Source organism: Pseudophryne corroboree, chromosome 12, assembly GCF_028390025.1.
Source record: "Pseudophryne corroboree isolate aPseCor3 chromosome 12, aPseCor3.hap2, whole genome shotgun sequence".
In the NCBI taxonomy this organism is placed as follows: domain Eukaryota; kingdom Metazoa; phylum Chordata; class Amphibia; order Anura; family Myobatrachidae; genus Pseudophryne; species Pseudophryne corroboree.
Window position 1 is genome coordinate 35,880,471 of NC_086455.1, and position 17,489 is coordinate 35,897,959.

The 17,489-nt window shown below is 48.7% G+C and overlaps 1 protein-coding gene across 1 annotated transcript in view; it reads left to right on the forward strand.

The window, feature by feature from the left end:
* The window catches only part of LOC134979897 (uncharacterized), an 83,461-nt gene that overhangs the window by 17,426 nt on the left and 48,546 nt on the right, over positions 1-17,489 (forward strand). The window contains exon 2 of the mRNA XM_063946519.1: positions 4,589-4,656. Within this exon, the coding sequence (XP_063802589.1) occupies positions 4,596-4,656 (61 nt within the window). The 5' untranslated portion in view covers positions 4,589-4,595. The remainder of the gene's footprint in view (positions 1-4,588; positions 4,657-17,489) is intronic.

Sequence of the window (17,489 nt, forward strand, 5' to 3'; positions counted from 1 at the left end):
TTACTTCTTCCGGCATGCCTTTTTCCTTTAGGATCCGGCGTTCAACCGCCATGCCGTCAAACGCAGCCGCGGTAAGTCTTGAAACAGACAGGGACCCTGCTGAAGCAAGTCCCTTCTCAGAGGTAGAGGCCACGGATCCTCCGTGATCATCTCTTGAAGTTCCGGGTACCAAGTCCTTCTTGGCCAATCCGGAACCACTAGTATCGTTCTTACGCCTCTTTGCCGTATAATTCTCAATACTTTTGGTATGAGAGGCAGAGGAGGAAACACATACACCGACTGGTACACCCAAGGCGTTACCAGCGCGTCCACAGCTATTGCCTGCGGGTCTCTTGACCTGGCGCAATACCTGTCCAGTTTTTTGTTGAGGCGAGACGCCATCATGTCCACCATTGGTCTTTCCCAACGGGTTACAAGCATGTGGAAAACTTCTGGATGAAGTCCCCACTCTCCCGGGTGAAGGTCGTGTCTGCTGAGGAAGTCTGCTTCCCAGTTGTCCACTCCCGGGATGAACACTGCTGACAGTGCTATCACATGATTCTCTGCCCAGCGAAGAATCCTTGCAGCTTCTGCCATTGCACTCCTGCTTCTTGTGCCGCCCTGTCTGTTTACATGGGCGACTGCTGTGATGTTGTCCGACTGGATCAACACCGGTTTTCCTTGAAGCAGAGGTTCTGCCTGGCTTAGAGCATTGTAGATTGCTCTTAGTTCCAGAATGTTTATGTGAAGAGACGTTTCCAGGCTCGACCACACGCCCTGGAAGTTTCTTCCTTGTGTGACTGCTCCCCAGCCTCTCAGGCTGGCGTCCGTGGTCACCAGGATCCAATCCTGTATGCCGAATCTGCGGCCCTCCAATAGATGAGCACTCTGCAACCACCACAGAAGAGATACCCTTGTCCTTGGAGACAGGGTTATCCGCTGGTGCATCTGAAGATGCGACCCTGACCATTTGTCCAGCAGATCCCTCTGGAAAATTCTTGCGTGGAATCTGCCGAATGGAATTGCTTCGTAAGAAGCCACCATTTTTCCCAGGACTCTTGTGCATTGATGTACAGACACCTTTCCTGGTTTTAGGAGGTTCCTGACAAGTTCGGATAACTCCTTGGCTTTTTCCTCCGGGAGAAAAACCTTTTTCTGAACCGTGTCCAGAATCATCCCTAGGAACAGTAGACGTGTTGTCGGAATTAACTGGGATTTTGGAATATTCAGAATCCACCCGTGCTGCTTTAGCACTTCTTGAGACAGTGCTAATCCCATCTCTAGCTGTTCTCTGGACCTTGCCCTTATTAGGAGATCGTCCAAGTATGGGATAATTAATACGCCTTTTCTTCGAAGAAGAATCATCATCTCGGCCATTACCTTGGTAAAGACCCGAGGTGCCGTGGACAATCCAAACGGCAGCGTCTGAAACTGATAGTGACAGTTCTGTACGACGAACCTGAGGTACCCCTGGTGTGAGGGGTAAATTGGAACGTGGAGATACGCATCCTTGATGTCCAAGGATACCATAAAGTCCCCTTCTTCCAGGTTCGCTATCACTGCTCTGAGTGACTCCATCTTGAACTTGAACTTTTTTATGTACAGGTTCAAGGATTTCAGATTTAGAATAGGTCTTACCGAGCCATCCGGCTTCGGTACCACAAATAGAGTGGAATAATACCCCTTTCCTTGTTGTAAAAGAGGTACCTTGACAATCACCTGCTGAGAGTACAGCTTGTGAATGGCTTCCAAGACCGTCACCCTGTCGGAGGGGGACGTTGGCAAAGCAGACTTCAGGAAACGGCGAGGTGGATCCGTCTCTAGTTCCAACCTGTACCCCTGAGATATTATCTGCAGGATCCAGGGATCTACCTGCGAGTGAGCCCACTGCGCGCTGAAATTCTTGAGACGACCGCCCACCGCCCCCGAGTCCGCTTGAGAAGCCCCAGCGTCATGCTGAGGCTTTTGTAGAAGCGGGGGAGGGCTTCTGTTCCTGGGAAGGAGCAGCCTGTTGCAGTCTCTTCCCCCTTCCTCTGCCTCGTGGCAGATATGAATATCCCTTTGTTCTCTTGTTTTTAAAGGAACGAAAGGGCTGCGGTTGAAAAGTCGGTGTCTTTTTCTGTTGGGGAGTGACTTGAGGTAAAAAGGTGGATTTCCCGGCTGTAGCCGTGGCCACCAAATCCGATAGACCAACACCAAATAACTCCTCCCCTTTATACGGCAAAACTTCCATATGCCGTTTTGAGTCCGCATCACCTGACCACTGTCGCGTCCATAAACTTCTTCTGGCCGAAATGGACATAGCACTTACCCGTGATGCCAGTGTGCAAATATCCCTCTGTGCATCACGCATATAAAGAAATGCATCCTTTATTTGCTCTAAAGACAGTAAAACATTGTCCCTATCCAGGGTATCAATATTTTCAATCAGGGACTCTGACCAAGCTACCCCAGCACTGCACATCCAGGCTGTCGCTATAGCTGGTCGTAGTATAACACCTGTATGTGTGTATATACTTTTTTGGATATTTTCCATCCTCCTATCTGCTGGATCTTTAAGTGCGGCCGTCTCAGGAGAGGGTAACGCCACTTGTTTTGATAAGCGTGTGAGCGCCTTGTCCACCCTAGGAGGTGTTTCCCAGCGCGCCCTAACCTCTGGCGGGAAAGGGTATAAAGCCAATAACTTCTTTGAAATTAGCAGTTTTTTATCGGGGGCAACCCACGCTTCATCACACACCTCATTTAATTCATCTGATTCAGGAAAAACTATAGGTAGTTTTTTCACACCCCACATAATACCCTGTTTTGTGGTACCTGTAGTATCAGCAATATGTAACGCCTCCTTCATTGCCAAAATCATATAACGTGTGGCCCTAAAGGAAAATACGGTTGATTCGTCACCGTCGCCACTGGAATCAGTGCCTGTGTCTGGGTCCGTGTCGACCGACTGAGGTAACGGGCGTTTTACAGCCCCTGACGGTGTTTGAGGCGCCTGGACAGGTGCTAATTGATTGTCCGGCCGTCTCATGTCGTCAAACGACTGCTTTAGCGTGTTGACACTATCCCGTAATTCCATAAATAAAGCCATCCATTCTGGTGTCGACTCCCTAGGGGGTGACATCCCCATATTTGGCAATTGCTCCGCCTCCACACCAATATCGTCCTCATACATGTCGACACACGCGTACCGACACACAGCAGACACACAGGGAATGCTCTTAAAGAAGACAGGACCCCACTAGCCCTTTGGGGAGACAGAGGGAGAGTTTGCCAGCACACACCAAAAGCGCTATATATGACAGGGATAGCCTTATAATAAGTGCTCCCTGTATAGCTGCTTTAATATATATATTTTTGCCACAATTTTGCCCCCCCTCTCTTGTTTTACCCTGTTTCTGTAGTGCAGTGCAGGGGAGAGCCTGGGAGCCTTCCTGACCAGCGGAGCTGTGTGAGGAAAATGGCGCTGTGTGCTGAGGAGATAGGCCCCGCCCCTTTTTCGGCGGGCTCGTCTCCCGCTCTTTAACGGATTCTGGCAGGGGTTAAATATCTCCATATAGCCCCCGGAGGCTATATGTGAGGTATTTTTTGCCAAAAAATAGGTTTACATTGCCTCCCAGGGCGCCCCCCTCCCAGCGCCCTGCACCCTCAGTGACTGCCGTGTGAAGTGTGCTGAGAGGAAATGGCGCACAGCTGCAGTGCTGTGCGCTACCTTAAGAAGACTGAGGAGTCTTCTGCCGCCGATTCTGGACCTTCTTCTCGTTTCAGCATCTGCAAGGGGGCCGGCGGCGAGGCTCCGGTGACCATCCAGGCTGTACCTGTGATCGTCCCTCTGGAGCTAATGTCCAGTAGCCAAAGAAGCCAATCCATCCTGCACGCAGGTGAGTTCACTTCTTCTCCCCTAAGTCCCTCGTTGCAGTGATCCTGTTGCCAGCAGGACTCACTGTAAAATAAAAAACCTAAGCTAAACTTTTCTAAGCAGCTCTTTAGGAGAGCCACCTAGATTGCACCCTTCTCGGCCGGGCACAAAAATCTAACTGAGGCTTGGAGGAGGGTCATAGGGGGAGGAGCCAGTACACACCACCTGATCGTAAAGCTTTACTTTTTGTGCCCTGTCTCCTGCGGAGCCGCTATTCCCCATGGTCCTTTCAGGAACCCCAGCATCCACTAGGACGATAGAGAAAAGAAAAAAAAGGTGCAGACTAGATGGGCCAAGTGGTTCTTATCTGCCGACAAATTCTATGTTTCTATCTATGAGAGAGTTAGATTTGGGTGGGGTGTGTTCAAACTGAAATCTAAATTGTAGTGTAAAAATAAAGCAGCCAGTATTTACCCTGCACAGAAGCAAAATAACCCACCCAACTCTCTCTGTACATGTTTGCCCAACTGCTAACAAATTTACTACTGCAATCAACGCTGAATTACCCCCAATTTGGACAGTAACTGTCACTAACGTTTCACTTCTTGAAGAAATTCCAAACATTGTAAGCCCCAAGTGAGACGGGAACAAAAGGGCAAATATCTTCTGAATATTTATTTATAACAAAACTATATATGGAAAAAAAAAATAATTTCATACTAGTGAACATTTATATCTATTATATCATTACAGTTACACGATGTTCGGGAAACAATATCCATGGTATAGCTTGATGGTGCTTATCAAATTGTCCTTTTGTGGTGAGTAATCTTTGTGACATTAAACAATATCATACACACCATAAGCTGGGTACACACCATTCAGTGGTGCGACCCAATGACTCAGGATGCGATGTAATGATACATCACAATGGTGGTCATTCCGAGTTGTTCGCTGTGCAGCGATGAGGCAAAAAAAGGCACTTCTGCGCATGCTTATGCGGCGCAATGCGCGCACACAAAGTAATATTACACAAGGTCTAGCGAAGCTTTTCAGTCGCACTGCTGGCCGCAGAGTGATTGACATGAAGTGGGTGTTTCTGGGTGTCAACTGACCATTTTCAGGGAGTGTTCGAAAATACGCAGGCATGCCAGGAAAAACACAGGCGTGGCTGGACGAACGCAGGGCGTGTTTGTGACGTCAAAGCAGGAACTGAACAGTCTGAAGTCACCGCAATCGCTGATTAGGTATTAAGCTACTCTAAAACTGCACAAAAAAATGATGCCGCCGCTCTGCGATACTTTCATACGCACTTCTGCTAAGCTAAAATACACTCCCAGAGGGTGGCGGCATAGCGTTTGCAAGGCTGCTAAAAACTGCTAGCGAGCGAACAACTCGGAATGACCACCAATAGCTGTAAAAACAAAACTATCCACTGTCCGACGGTGCAGTGTATTATTACATGCTGCATATAACTACACCACATCAGGAGTGGAATCATAACATTAGACATGCAGTACATCCAAAGGGATGAGACAAAGAACGGTGTCCGGGAACTAAAGATTCGGGGTACACACTTTATGCAGAGCTGGAATAAGGGGGCGAGTACCCCTGGGCCCCCCTCTCTGCAGTGCTCCCCCCCGACCCCCAACCACCACCACACTCCCCTTCCCTCCCTTGGCCAGAACCGCACTCACCGAGCTCTGATGCTCTATGGTGCCGCAATTTGAAAAAGTTTGGGAACTTCGAACTCTGTTGGTATAATAAACAGCTTGTTTCCTCCAATCTTTAATTCCGGGAATGTGAGCGGTAGAGATATACTCTCAATCACCTCTTATAAGAATGGTGTAATCCAGAGGGAAATTAAACTCGTCTACCTACAAAAACCGACTGATCAGCCCCAAGGGTAAGAGTGACTTTATCATACCAGTTCTCCTAAAAGGAATACAGGCTATAGATGTGAAAATTTACAACGGGACTCCACGGTGTGCACATTGCGGTTCAGTAGGACTTTTAACTATTTGCTGCTTGAGAGTGATTTTTTTTTATTTTTATGTGTGCAATATCTATGTTCATTGTATTAATAAAAAAATAAAAAAAATCATGTATTTTTATATGCTATATATATTCTTATTAGTACACAGAGCTTTCCCAGTGGAGCGCTATACCAATTTATCCTTAAAATGGCGAGTAATTTCTGTCAGTAGCGCCAACCACCGCGGGACTCTGGATAATTTTATGGGCTTAGGGTGTGCGGTGCACCCATTACAGATACACCAATGGTCATAGTGGTAAAACATTATGCTACTGACAAGACACAAACACCTCCTTTGCATACAGAAAATGTCAGTAAAGTTCTAAACCATGTGGCTAACTGTGACACCCAGGTAAGTAAGTATTGTATAGGTTTCTAGGTAAGTACTAGACGTTTAGGTCAGATGAATAGGAGATAATACCTGTGTTGCGCTTCTTACTAGAATTCTGTGATTGGATAGCCTGACCGACACAGGTTTCACCCTTCTCTCACCAAGAGGTATCCTTTCACACAGAAGCTATTATGCATATTAATAACGTACACAGTAATTTCATTAATTACAGTTTATTTAACTGAAAACTTGTCTGGCTGGATCTCTCTTCTAGCTGGAAGAATTTCTAGTTAGTCAACACAGTACATTGGCGGTCATTCGAGTTGTTCGCTCGCAAGCTGCTTTTAGCAGTCGTGCAAATGCTATGCCGCCGCCCTCTGGGAGTGTATCTTAGCAGAAGTGCGAACGAAAGGATCGCAGAGCGGCTACAAAATAATTTTGTGCAGTTTCAGAGTAGCTCCAGACCTACTCAGCGCTTGCGATCACTTCAGACTATTCAGTTGCTGCTTTGACGTCACAAACACGCCCTGCGTTCGACCAGCCACGCCTGCGTTTTTATCTGGCACACCTGCGTTTTTCCACACACTCCCTGAAAACGGTCAGTTGACACCCAGAAACGCCCTCTTCCTGTCAATCACTCTGCGGCCAGTAGTGCGACAGAAATGCCTTGCTAGACCTTGTGTGAAACTACATCGTTCGTTGTAATAGTACGACATGCATGCGCATTGCGCCGCATGCGCAGAAGTGCTGGGTTTTTTGCCTGATCGCTGCGACTGAAATCTGCAAGCGAACAACTCGGAATGACCCCCAGTATGCAATACACCACTTCCCAAACAATGAAACACTTTTACATATACAAATATCTTTTAAACACAGTTTTATAGAGCGTTAATTACCACAGCGTAAACTTTCTATTATGGATCCTATAAATAAACTACACTCCAGTTCAGCTGATTGGGTATAGGTGGTCATTTCCCCGCTTAATGGGCCCGAGTCATGTGTGTAAGTAAAACAAGCAAAACAAGTAACTTTGTGTCTGGAACATACCAAGTTGCCGCAAGGGGAGCAAATCATACTTACCGACATTAGTACTCTTTTCTGGGAGAAGCCTGGAGAGGAGATGCAGGCCGGCAGCAGTGGGAACGTGGCCAGGCTAATGGCATCATTAGGCCATTGTTACGCCTCTGCAACGCCCTTAGATGCACTCTATCCTGGAAACTACCTCCCAGCAGTAACTACTTGCGGCGTTGCTGTCCAAGTCGCAGTTATAATTCCTTAATGCGCTAATATAACCAGTTTTGTTCTAGATTAACAGGGGAGCGATATCACAGTTTGGCTTTACTGCAGACTTCTGCCTCCGCTATATGTCCTTGAATTCCAGCATTTCAATGTCCATTAACTCTATTAGATCGAAGTGCAAATTTATAGAACTTTAAAAGAAACTGTTTTACTGGAGTGGCAATGAATGTTTTTTTTTTTTTTTTTTACCATTTAAGCCTGGGGTGGGGAACCTTTTTTCTACCAAGGGCCATATGGATATTTATAAAATCCTTCGGGGGCCATACAAAAATTCTCAACTTAAAAATTAGCCTGCCCCGCAGTAGGTCTGCCCCTTAGAGGTACTGAGTGCACGTGCCAAGAAATGGGTGTGGCCAATTATAATAGATGTGATACACATATGCCCCCAATAGTGCAGTGCCAGATCCACAAATGCCCCCAAGTGCCAGGTATACAAATGCCCCCACAGTGCCAGCTCCACAAATGCCCCCACAGTGCCATGTATACAAATGCCCCCACAGTGCCCCCCCACCACCCCACTGTGCTGCTCACCACTGCTGCTCCATCCGGCGGCGCGTCTCGGGTGTCAGGGGAGGGAGGAGAGCGTGGCTATGTCGGCCGGCGGCGGCTTGTAGGACCTCAAACCAGCCGTTGGTTCGTGAGCCAATCAGAGCCCGCGGACCGGCAGCTCCCGATTGGCTGCCAGTCCGCGAGCTCTAATTGGCTCACGAACCAGCGGCTGGTTTGAGATCTTACCTGCCGCCGGACATAGCTGCGCTCTCCTCCGTGCCTGACAGCTGAGACACGCCGCCGCCGAACTGAGCGGCGGCGTGTCTCACTGACACAAGCGGGTGGGCCGGAACAAACGGCTTTGCGGGCTTTATATGGCCCGGAGGTTCCCCACCCCTGTCCTAGAGGATCCTCAGTTTGCTTGGTACAGGTAACTTACTGCAACTTGGGATCAAGATATTCCTCCCACACCTTCATCAGGAGCATGTGCTCATGATGAATGTGTGGGAGGTTCCACACAGAAACACGTTGAGCCATAACTAAGTCCTATCAGTAGTTTCGGACAACGCCTAAACTTAATACCATATCCGAACCAGCTTTAAAAGGCCAGAGAGGAATATCTTGATCCCAAGTCGCAATAGGTTACCTGTACCAAGCAAACTCCATCTGCTATTGGATTGTACGGACTGCATACCTCAGACTGGAATAACCATCTCGGATCTGCTGGGTAATATACCGCACCTTTAACTCTGCCAATATTTGTACTTTACATTAACCAGGCGAGTGTTCTGAAAGATAGGGGTATTCACAGCCCCACCACCCTGAAGGAGGAGGCAGAACATTCTGTTTAAATGGACTGGTCCTACTAGAGACTGCCAATATTTAAACTCTGGATGTGGACTTTTTACATATTAGCAATCTAAATGTATTTTTTATGTAATAAATGTATTATTGTTTTAAATAGAATCACGGTGTATATATTCATTCTTGTCTGCAAACCACTAGCGCCACGTTCTTTATATATTTATTGCTACCTTGTTTAGGAGTCTAACACACTCCTTGGGGGCAGCTGGTAGTTGCGCCGTAACAGCCTTCCATTTTTTTTAGGTGTACTGTAGAGCTGAGGAGTTGGATAGCTGAACTCGGCTAGGTACTTGAGCACAGGTGCACCGAAGAACAGGGTAGCTGCAAAGCTGGGACGTGGCTAGGTACTTGAACACAGGTGCAATGCAGAACAGAAAGAGAAGGACAGGAATGCCAGAGCACAGCTGAATACCTTGTCACTGGTGAACCGCAGATCAGGGTAGCAGAATAACTGGAACAGCTAGAGCACAGCTGAATACTTAAGAACTGGTGAACTGCAGATCAGGGTAGCAGAATAACTGGGACACAGCTAACAGCAGAGTCAGTGAGAGAAACTGATATCCTTGGATTCTTGCATGGAGTCCTGGAACAGACAGCCACCAGTGGAGCCTTGAGCAGACAATGTACAACAAAGCACTGTCACTGGAAAGGCTCAACTCACCAGCTTTATACCCTGGACTGCCAGTGGATTGGCTGGAGGAGTCAGCTGAGACTGAGCCTGGCCTGGATTGGACTGAACCCTGTTCAGAGGGAAGATGGCGACATTCATGACTGGTCTTGGAGGGAACTTGGTTTAGGCCCAAACACCAGGAAGCAGAGCACTATGGAGAATCACTCTGAGGATAATACACAGAATACTGAGAGTGCTGTGCAAAGACAGCATGAATAGACTTCAGTGACAAGTTGCACTATGAGCAGGGCTAGAACAGCTGCTAATCACTGAATCCTATAGATTACTCTCGCAGAGGAATTCTCACACAGGTGACTAATTAGGAGTTTACACAGACTGAGCTTGTGTGCAGAATTGCAGGAGAGATGGCAGAGGTAAGACACAAACCATGAGAGAATTAGTCAGGATTGTGACAGGCACCTCCTTATATACACCATACAGTGCTGTGATTGGAGAAACTAAGCAGGTGACTGGAAAGTGCTACTCCATTGGCTGACTGTCGGTCAGCTTACTGTACCTCTTCTAAGATAGTGGCGCCCACTGGATGAAACTAGTGGGAACTCTTTACAGTTAATGCCAGGGACCATGCTGCAGAGACACGGGAGCAATGGGAAGTCACAGAACGGATACCAGAACATCTTGAGCATATCCGCAGCTGAAGCGACCAGCAAGTGGGTAAGAGAACTGGATACTGCTGCTGGGACCTGACAGATGCTACACTATTCTGGAGAGCAACAGATCTAGTGGCTTTAAACTCTTTAGTTAACTCTTTGGTTTACTTAATTAGGATCAGGGTCAGAATGGCCCATAGGGGTATGGAGAAATCCTTGGTGTGCCCCACTGCCTGAGGTGTCCTCCCCCCTACTCTAGTGATCAGGTTCCAGTTCCAGACTGTGCAGTCAATTTATAAATTGTTACTCTATTAGAGGGTCAGTTACCTGGAGGAGCAGGTCCTATCGAAACTACACGAAAGCCGGGTACACACCTGCACCATGGGGGTCATTCTGAGTTGATCGCTCGCTAGCAACTTTTTGCAGCGCTGCGATCAGATAGTTACAGCCTATGGGGGAGTGTATTTTCGCTTTGCAGCCGATGGCACAAAAAAGTTTTTTGCAGTTTCTGAGTAGCTCTGGACTTACTCAGCCGCTGCGATCACTTCAGTCTTTTTGGTCCCGGAATTGACGTCAGACACCCGCCCTGCAAATGCTTGGACACGCCTGCGTTTTTGCAAACACTCCTAGAAAACGGTCAGTTGACACCCACAAACGCCCTCTTCCTGTCAATCATCTCTCAGCCGGCTGTGCGAATGGATTCTTTGTTAAATCCATCGCCCAGCACCAATCCTCTTTGTACCCGTAAGACGCGCCTGCGCATTGCGGTGCATACGCATGCGCAGTTTTGCAGAAATTTAACCTGATCGCAGCGCTGCAAAAAGTTGCTAGCAAGCGATCAACTCGGAATGATCCCCCATGTCGGGACGATTTGCCATTTCGTAATGGCAAACTGACTACATCGTGCAGTGTGTACACATGATTGCATGCTCCCATGGGTCATTAGCAACAGATTCCGGACGACCGTGCTGCAGGGCCAACAGAAGATATCGCTAGCGACCAATTGCAGTATAATTGAAGGATGAAATGATATGTTGTTCCGTCCGTCATATGTGTACAGACAATTTCTGCTGCTCAGGGCCAAAAGGAATCTGGGCCAACCATCGTGACGCTTGGCCATCGCTCTAGTGTGTAGCTGGCTTTAGAATCACCTAATGGTTAGCCAAGTGTCTGTGGTGGCTGGCCACACCCTTAAGCAGTGACGTAACTACCGTGGGTGCAGGGCGTGCAGCTGCTATGGGACCGCAGCTGCTTTCAGGGCCCGCTGCTCCCCCTGCACCCAGTCATGGGCTGCCTCTGAGGCCTGCCACTCCCCCTTCAACCCTGATCACTGATGAGCACCCGCCTGCCGCCACGTAAAGGCAGTGGCAGGGAGTGGGGGGGGGGGGGGCTACATGGCAGGCTCTGAGCACCAGCAGATCAGCACAGTACTGTGATTCGTTGTAATTTAGGGGGCGGGGCCTAATACCATGATGCCCCGCTCCCACCAGAGACCTCTGCAAGTTTGCTGTATCAGCCGGTAATGTATATCTCCTGTTTGCTCCCCCCTGCTCTCTCCCTGACACTTTCTCTTGCTACACACTCTCTCTCTCTCTCTCTCTTTCTCTCTGATGCTCTTTCTCTCTCTCTCTCTCTCTCTCTCTCTCTCTCTCTTTCTCTGGCACTGTCTCTCCCTCTCTCATGCCCTTACACTGTCTCTCTCCCTGGCACTGTCTCTCCCTCCATCTCTCTCCCCCTGACACTCTCTTTCGGTGATACTGTCTCTCTCTCCCTCTTTCTCTGACACTATGCCTCTTTCTCTGACACTATCTCTCTCTCCCTGACACTGTCTCTCTCTCCCCCCCCCTCTCTCCCTGATACTGCCTTTCCCTGGCGCTGTCTCTCCCTCCCTCTCTCTCTGCCTGGCACTGTCTCTCTTCTTCCCTTATAGTGTGTCTTTCTCTCTCCCTGACTCTCTCTACTTGACACTCTCTCTCTCTCTCTCTCTCTCTCTCTCCCTGTCTGTCTCCTCCTGACACTCTCACTCTCTCCTGCTCCTCTTCTTTTTCGCTCTCCCTCTCTCTCTGACAATCTCTCTCCCTCTGACACCTTCCCTCTCTCCCTGATGCCCTCTCTCTCTTTCCCTCTCACCCCTTTTTCTCTCCTCCTGAACCTCTCTCTCTCCCTTTCTTGCTCCTCTCTCTCTCTCTCCCCCCATCTGATACCCTCTCTCTCCTCCTCTCACCCCTTTCTTTCTCTCTCTCTCTCTGACCCCTCTCCCTCCCTTTCTTGCTCCTCTCTCTCTCTCCCCCCATCTGATACCCTCTCTCTCCTCCTCTCACCCCTTTCTCTCTCTCTCACCCCTCTCTTTCCCCCTTTCTTGCTCCTCTCTCTTCCTCTCTCTCTCTCTCTCTCTCTCTCTCCCTCTGATACCCTCTCTCTCCCTGATGCCCTCTTTCTTTCTTTCTCTCGCCCCTCACCCTTGATGTCTCTCTCACTACCCTCACTCTCTATTTGTAGTGACAGTGTCGTGGAGGAGGGGGGTCCCTTTCAATATTTTGCTATGGGGCCCGCAACATTCTAGTTACGCCCTACTGCCAGTGGCGCATGCAGGGGGGGTTTCCGAGTACCTAGAAACCCCCCTGATGACACAAATTTTATTTTTGAGACGGAGACAGCTGTGTCTTTTAAAAGAGTCTCACTCTGAAATGTTGACAAACAGCTACAGCGTCCTGTGCTGATTTTCTATGGTTTACCAGTCTCTATGGGTGCCAACCTGCCTCTGTGTGTGTGTGTGTGTGTGTGTGTGTGTGTGTGTGTGTGTGTGTGTGTGTGTGTGTGTATATATATATATATATATATATATATAGTACACATACATGCACATATACATACACACCCATGCAAACCCCCCTTTGCTAAATCCTGCGTTTGCCCCTGACTGCTAGGGACAGAAGACAGGTTCACTTCTCCACTCTTTTCACTGCTTAGTACATCTTGCCCCTTAATGTGTTCTGTTGTATTCTACTAAGAAGCTTGGTAGAAATCACTGGTAATTTTAACAGGAGTTGATATGAGTCACCTTATTTGCACGTTGATACCATAAAGTGGAAGGTACAGTACTTGGAATAGGTTCTCCCTCTGGAGAACTTTGATCAGAGTTTGGCAAGGGATAAGTAATCTGTTGTTGTGCAGATGACTTCATGCTTTCTCCTCAGGACAACTGCTGCCAATTCTGTGGGGAAGCACCCTACTGTAGTTTCGCTATAAATATTTTCCTAAGCGGTTATCTCATACTTGCCTACCCTCCCGGAATGGCCGGGAGGCTCCCGAAAATCGGGTGACCCTCCCGGCCCCCCGGAAAGGTGGGCAAGCCTCCCGCTCTCCCCCTCGGCCGCCCGCAGCAGAGAACAAGTGGGCGGCCCGAGGGGGTCCGATGACGCGATTCGCGCTGAATCGCGTCATCGTAGCTCCGCCCCCCGCTATGCAGCGCCTCGTTTCTTGGCACAGCACAGCGGGGGGTGGAGTCACGATGACGCGATCCTGATGCAACGCCCCCGGACCGCCCATCCTGCTGCCGGCCACACCCCCGGACCGCCCGTCCTGCTGCCGGCCACGCCCCTATGCACCTACAACGCTGCCTCCTCCCGGAGGAGGAGGCAGCAAATTAGGTAAGTATGGGTCATCTGAGTTAGTAGAACTAAGGAGACAGACATGTTTTGCAGTTACAAAACCAGTGACGACAACACAAAGATTATGGGGGACATTTATCAAAGCTTGGAAGAGATACAGTGGAGAGAGATAAAGTACTAACCATTCAACTCCTAACTGCCATTTTACAGGCTGTGTGACATATGTATCAAACCTAGGGGAGAGATAAAGTATAGTACCAGCTAATCAGCTCCTGTCATGTTACAGTTTGTGGCCCAGATTTATCAAGCCTTGGAGAGTGATAAATTGCACTGTGATATAAGTACTGTACTAACCAGCAGTCTGTAACATGGCAGTAAGGAGCTGAATGGCTGGTACTTTATCACTGTGCAACTTATCACTCTCCAAGGCTTGAGAAATCTGGGCCACAATGACAGTTAGGAGCTTATTGGTTGTTACTTTATCTCACTCCATTATATCTCTCTCCAAGGCTTGATACATTTCCCCCTATGTAACAATGTGCACTATGGAGCCTCACAGCCAGGGCTGGATTAAACCTTGGGGGGGATCCGGGAGACTTAAGTCATGGGGTCTGGTGGGAAGGGGGTGTATATTAAATTGTGCATAACTCCCAACTTGACACATTCCAGAAGGGACAAAATGCTCTCTACCTGGACTTCCCTCCCAATTCCTAATATATGATTGGCATCATCTGTGTTGAACTATTGATAAAGGTATTTCAACACAGGTGATTGCAATCATAAATTAAAAGGGAAGTCCAGGTAGAGAGCATTTTATCCCTCCTGGAATGAATCGTTTTGGGGGGCATGGATCGTGTATATTAAATTTAAACCTACGGTGTATATTTGATGTAAACTAATACTTTAATAATGTCTGGATACAGTTTACAGCGCCACTTTATTGAGAGACATGTACTTTCTAAAGTTTTCTTGTAGTGGAATAAAGACAATTTAAACAACATTAAAATGCACATTGAAAAATAAAATCTATAATATATCTTGTCACATGCAAGAATAGCAAAAGCCTGCTTACACACTGGTATCGGGCTCAGGAGGACTCTCTGAATGTGTCTCTCTCTTAAGATCAGAATGCTGTCATTAGATAACAGGTTACACAGGATCCAAACACCCAGACGGGGAAGAGGAGAAGCTGGGATCCCTGGATCGATTACAACTCTCTGCCTCTTGTTTGTCCTCTGGTCAGGAAGCGCCATCAGTAGCTCATGAAACCTGATACTCCTGCGTCTCTGCCTGCAATTCATACTGTCGTGCTCACATTCTGGCTACTTGGTTCTGCTGCTGCACAAGAGGGAGAGCTTTGATGTCAGTGTACTTCGGCCAGGGAGCCCCCTGACAGAGGGTGGGGCATGGGATACAGTATCGTCTGTGCCCCCCGCTGGCTATGCTCACAGCCAGCAGTGCAAGCATGCAGGTACGCTCGGGTATGGGGTACCCATAAGAATTTGGCAGCGGGTACTCAGTACCACCTGCCACACACTTTGCCATTACCACAATTATAATGTACCACAAAGCAATATGACCATGGTGCTTGGCAGCATGACGGCTCCTCCCACTTTGTCAGGTTTACTGGGAGTGTGACAGTGGCTGTATTTTCCTGTTATAATGGAGTCATTACTATATAGCAGGGGCGGGGAACCTCCGGCCCGCGGGCCGTATAAGGCCCACGAAGCCGTTTGGTCCGGCCCACCCGCTCCTCTCAGTGAGACACGCCGCCGCACAGTCCGGCGGCAGCGTGTCTCAGCTGTCACCACATGGAGGAGAGCTCGGCTATTGTCGGGCGGCGGCGTGTAGGACTTGAAACCAGCCGCCGGTTCGAGAGCCAATCAGAGCTCGCGGACCGGCAGCCAATCAGGAGCCGCGGCTGCCGGTCCGCGTTCTCTGATTGGCTCTCGAACCGGCGGCTGGTTTCAAGTCTTACATGCCGCCGCCCAACATAGCCGCGCTCTCCTCCGTGTACCCGCCGAAAGGAGCGGTAAGCGGGACGCGGGTCATCTGTATACCTGGCACTGTGGGGGTCATCTGTATACCTGGCACTGTGGGGTCATCTGTACACCTGGCACTGTGGGGGTCATCTGTATACCTGGCACTGTGGGGGTCATCTGTATACCTGGCACTGTGGGGACATCTGTATACCTGGCACTGTGGGGACATCTGTATACCTGGCACTGTGAGGGGCATTTGTATACCTGGCACTGTGGGGACATCTGTATACCTGACACTGTGAGGGGCATTTGTATACCTGGCACTGTGAAGGGCATTTGTATACCTGGCACTGTGGTGACATCTGTATACCTGACACTGTGAGGGGCATTTGTATACCTGGCACTGTGGGGGCATTTGTTTACCTGGCACTGTGGGGGCATCTGTATACCTGGCACTGTGAGGGGCATTTGTATACCTGGCACTGTAGGGGCATCTGTATGCCTGGCACTGTGAGGGGCATCTGTATGCCTGGCACTGTGGGGGCATCTGTATACCTGGCACTGTGGGGGCATCTGTATACCTGGCACTGTGAGGGGCATTTGTATACCTGGCACTGTGGGGGCAATTGTGGATCTGGCACTGCACTATTGGGGGCATATGTGTATCACGTCCCATTTTAACTGGCCACACCCATTTTTTTGGCGCGGGGGCAGACTTGTATGGCCCCCGAAGGATTTTATAAATATTCAAATGGCCCTCGGTAGAAAAAAGGTTCCCCACCCCTGCTATATAGTGTTATTAAATTGGGGGATTACTATATATTTCTATTATACTGGAGGCATTACTATATATGTTTAGCCTTGCCTTCATATTTTAAAAAAAGGGGCTGTCGTGTGGCCACGCCGCTAGTGTCATGTGGCCACACCGCTAGTGTCATGTAGCCACTCCCACTAGCAGCATGTGGCCACGCCCCATCACAACACATGACCACGCCCATTTTTCGGCACTCAGTACCACTAAGAAAATATTTCTACTTGCACCACTGCTCACAGCTGTGACAGTCTGATTAGTAACACACCCAGAAGTTTGCACATTTGACAGTGACAAATCATACTTAAAACTGCACCAGTTTAATGTGGTGTTTGTAAAGAAATAGCAATTAAATGATCGTCATTCTGTCACTAGTGCCGGCCCTACCATTAAGCAGCTTTGAAAGTTGCCAATGACCCCTGCACTTACAGGATCACATAGGCTACAAAGCATTTTAACTAATCGGGCTGTACCAATGTGCAATATGAGGCACTTACATTCATGTATTCATTCATGTATCTTACCCCTGCCTTCCCATAGACTATATGTTTGTGAGCTGGGCCTTCCTTTATCTTTGTATGGTTCCTGCTTATCTGGCCTTTTGTTTCCATAAATAATGAGAAAACATCCAAATTATTCAAGTAAAGTGGATATTTACCAATGTGAAAGCTAGCAATCCTAGCATATACAGACTTCCCAAAATCCCAACACCACACGCCTCAAATTCCATTGGCTCCACATCCAAATGATATCCACTAGACCAGTGTTTTTCAACCACTCTGCCGTGGCAGACTAGTGTGCCCTGAGCAGTCTCCAGGTGTGCCGCCATAGAAGCACAGCCAGGCCCGTCAGTGTTTTGCCGCTACTGAGGCCCTGGAACGATCAATACTCGTGGGTTTAGTGGTTGCAGAGCCAGTTCTAATTTTGGGCCCGGGCAGTGTTGGGCTCTTC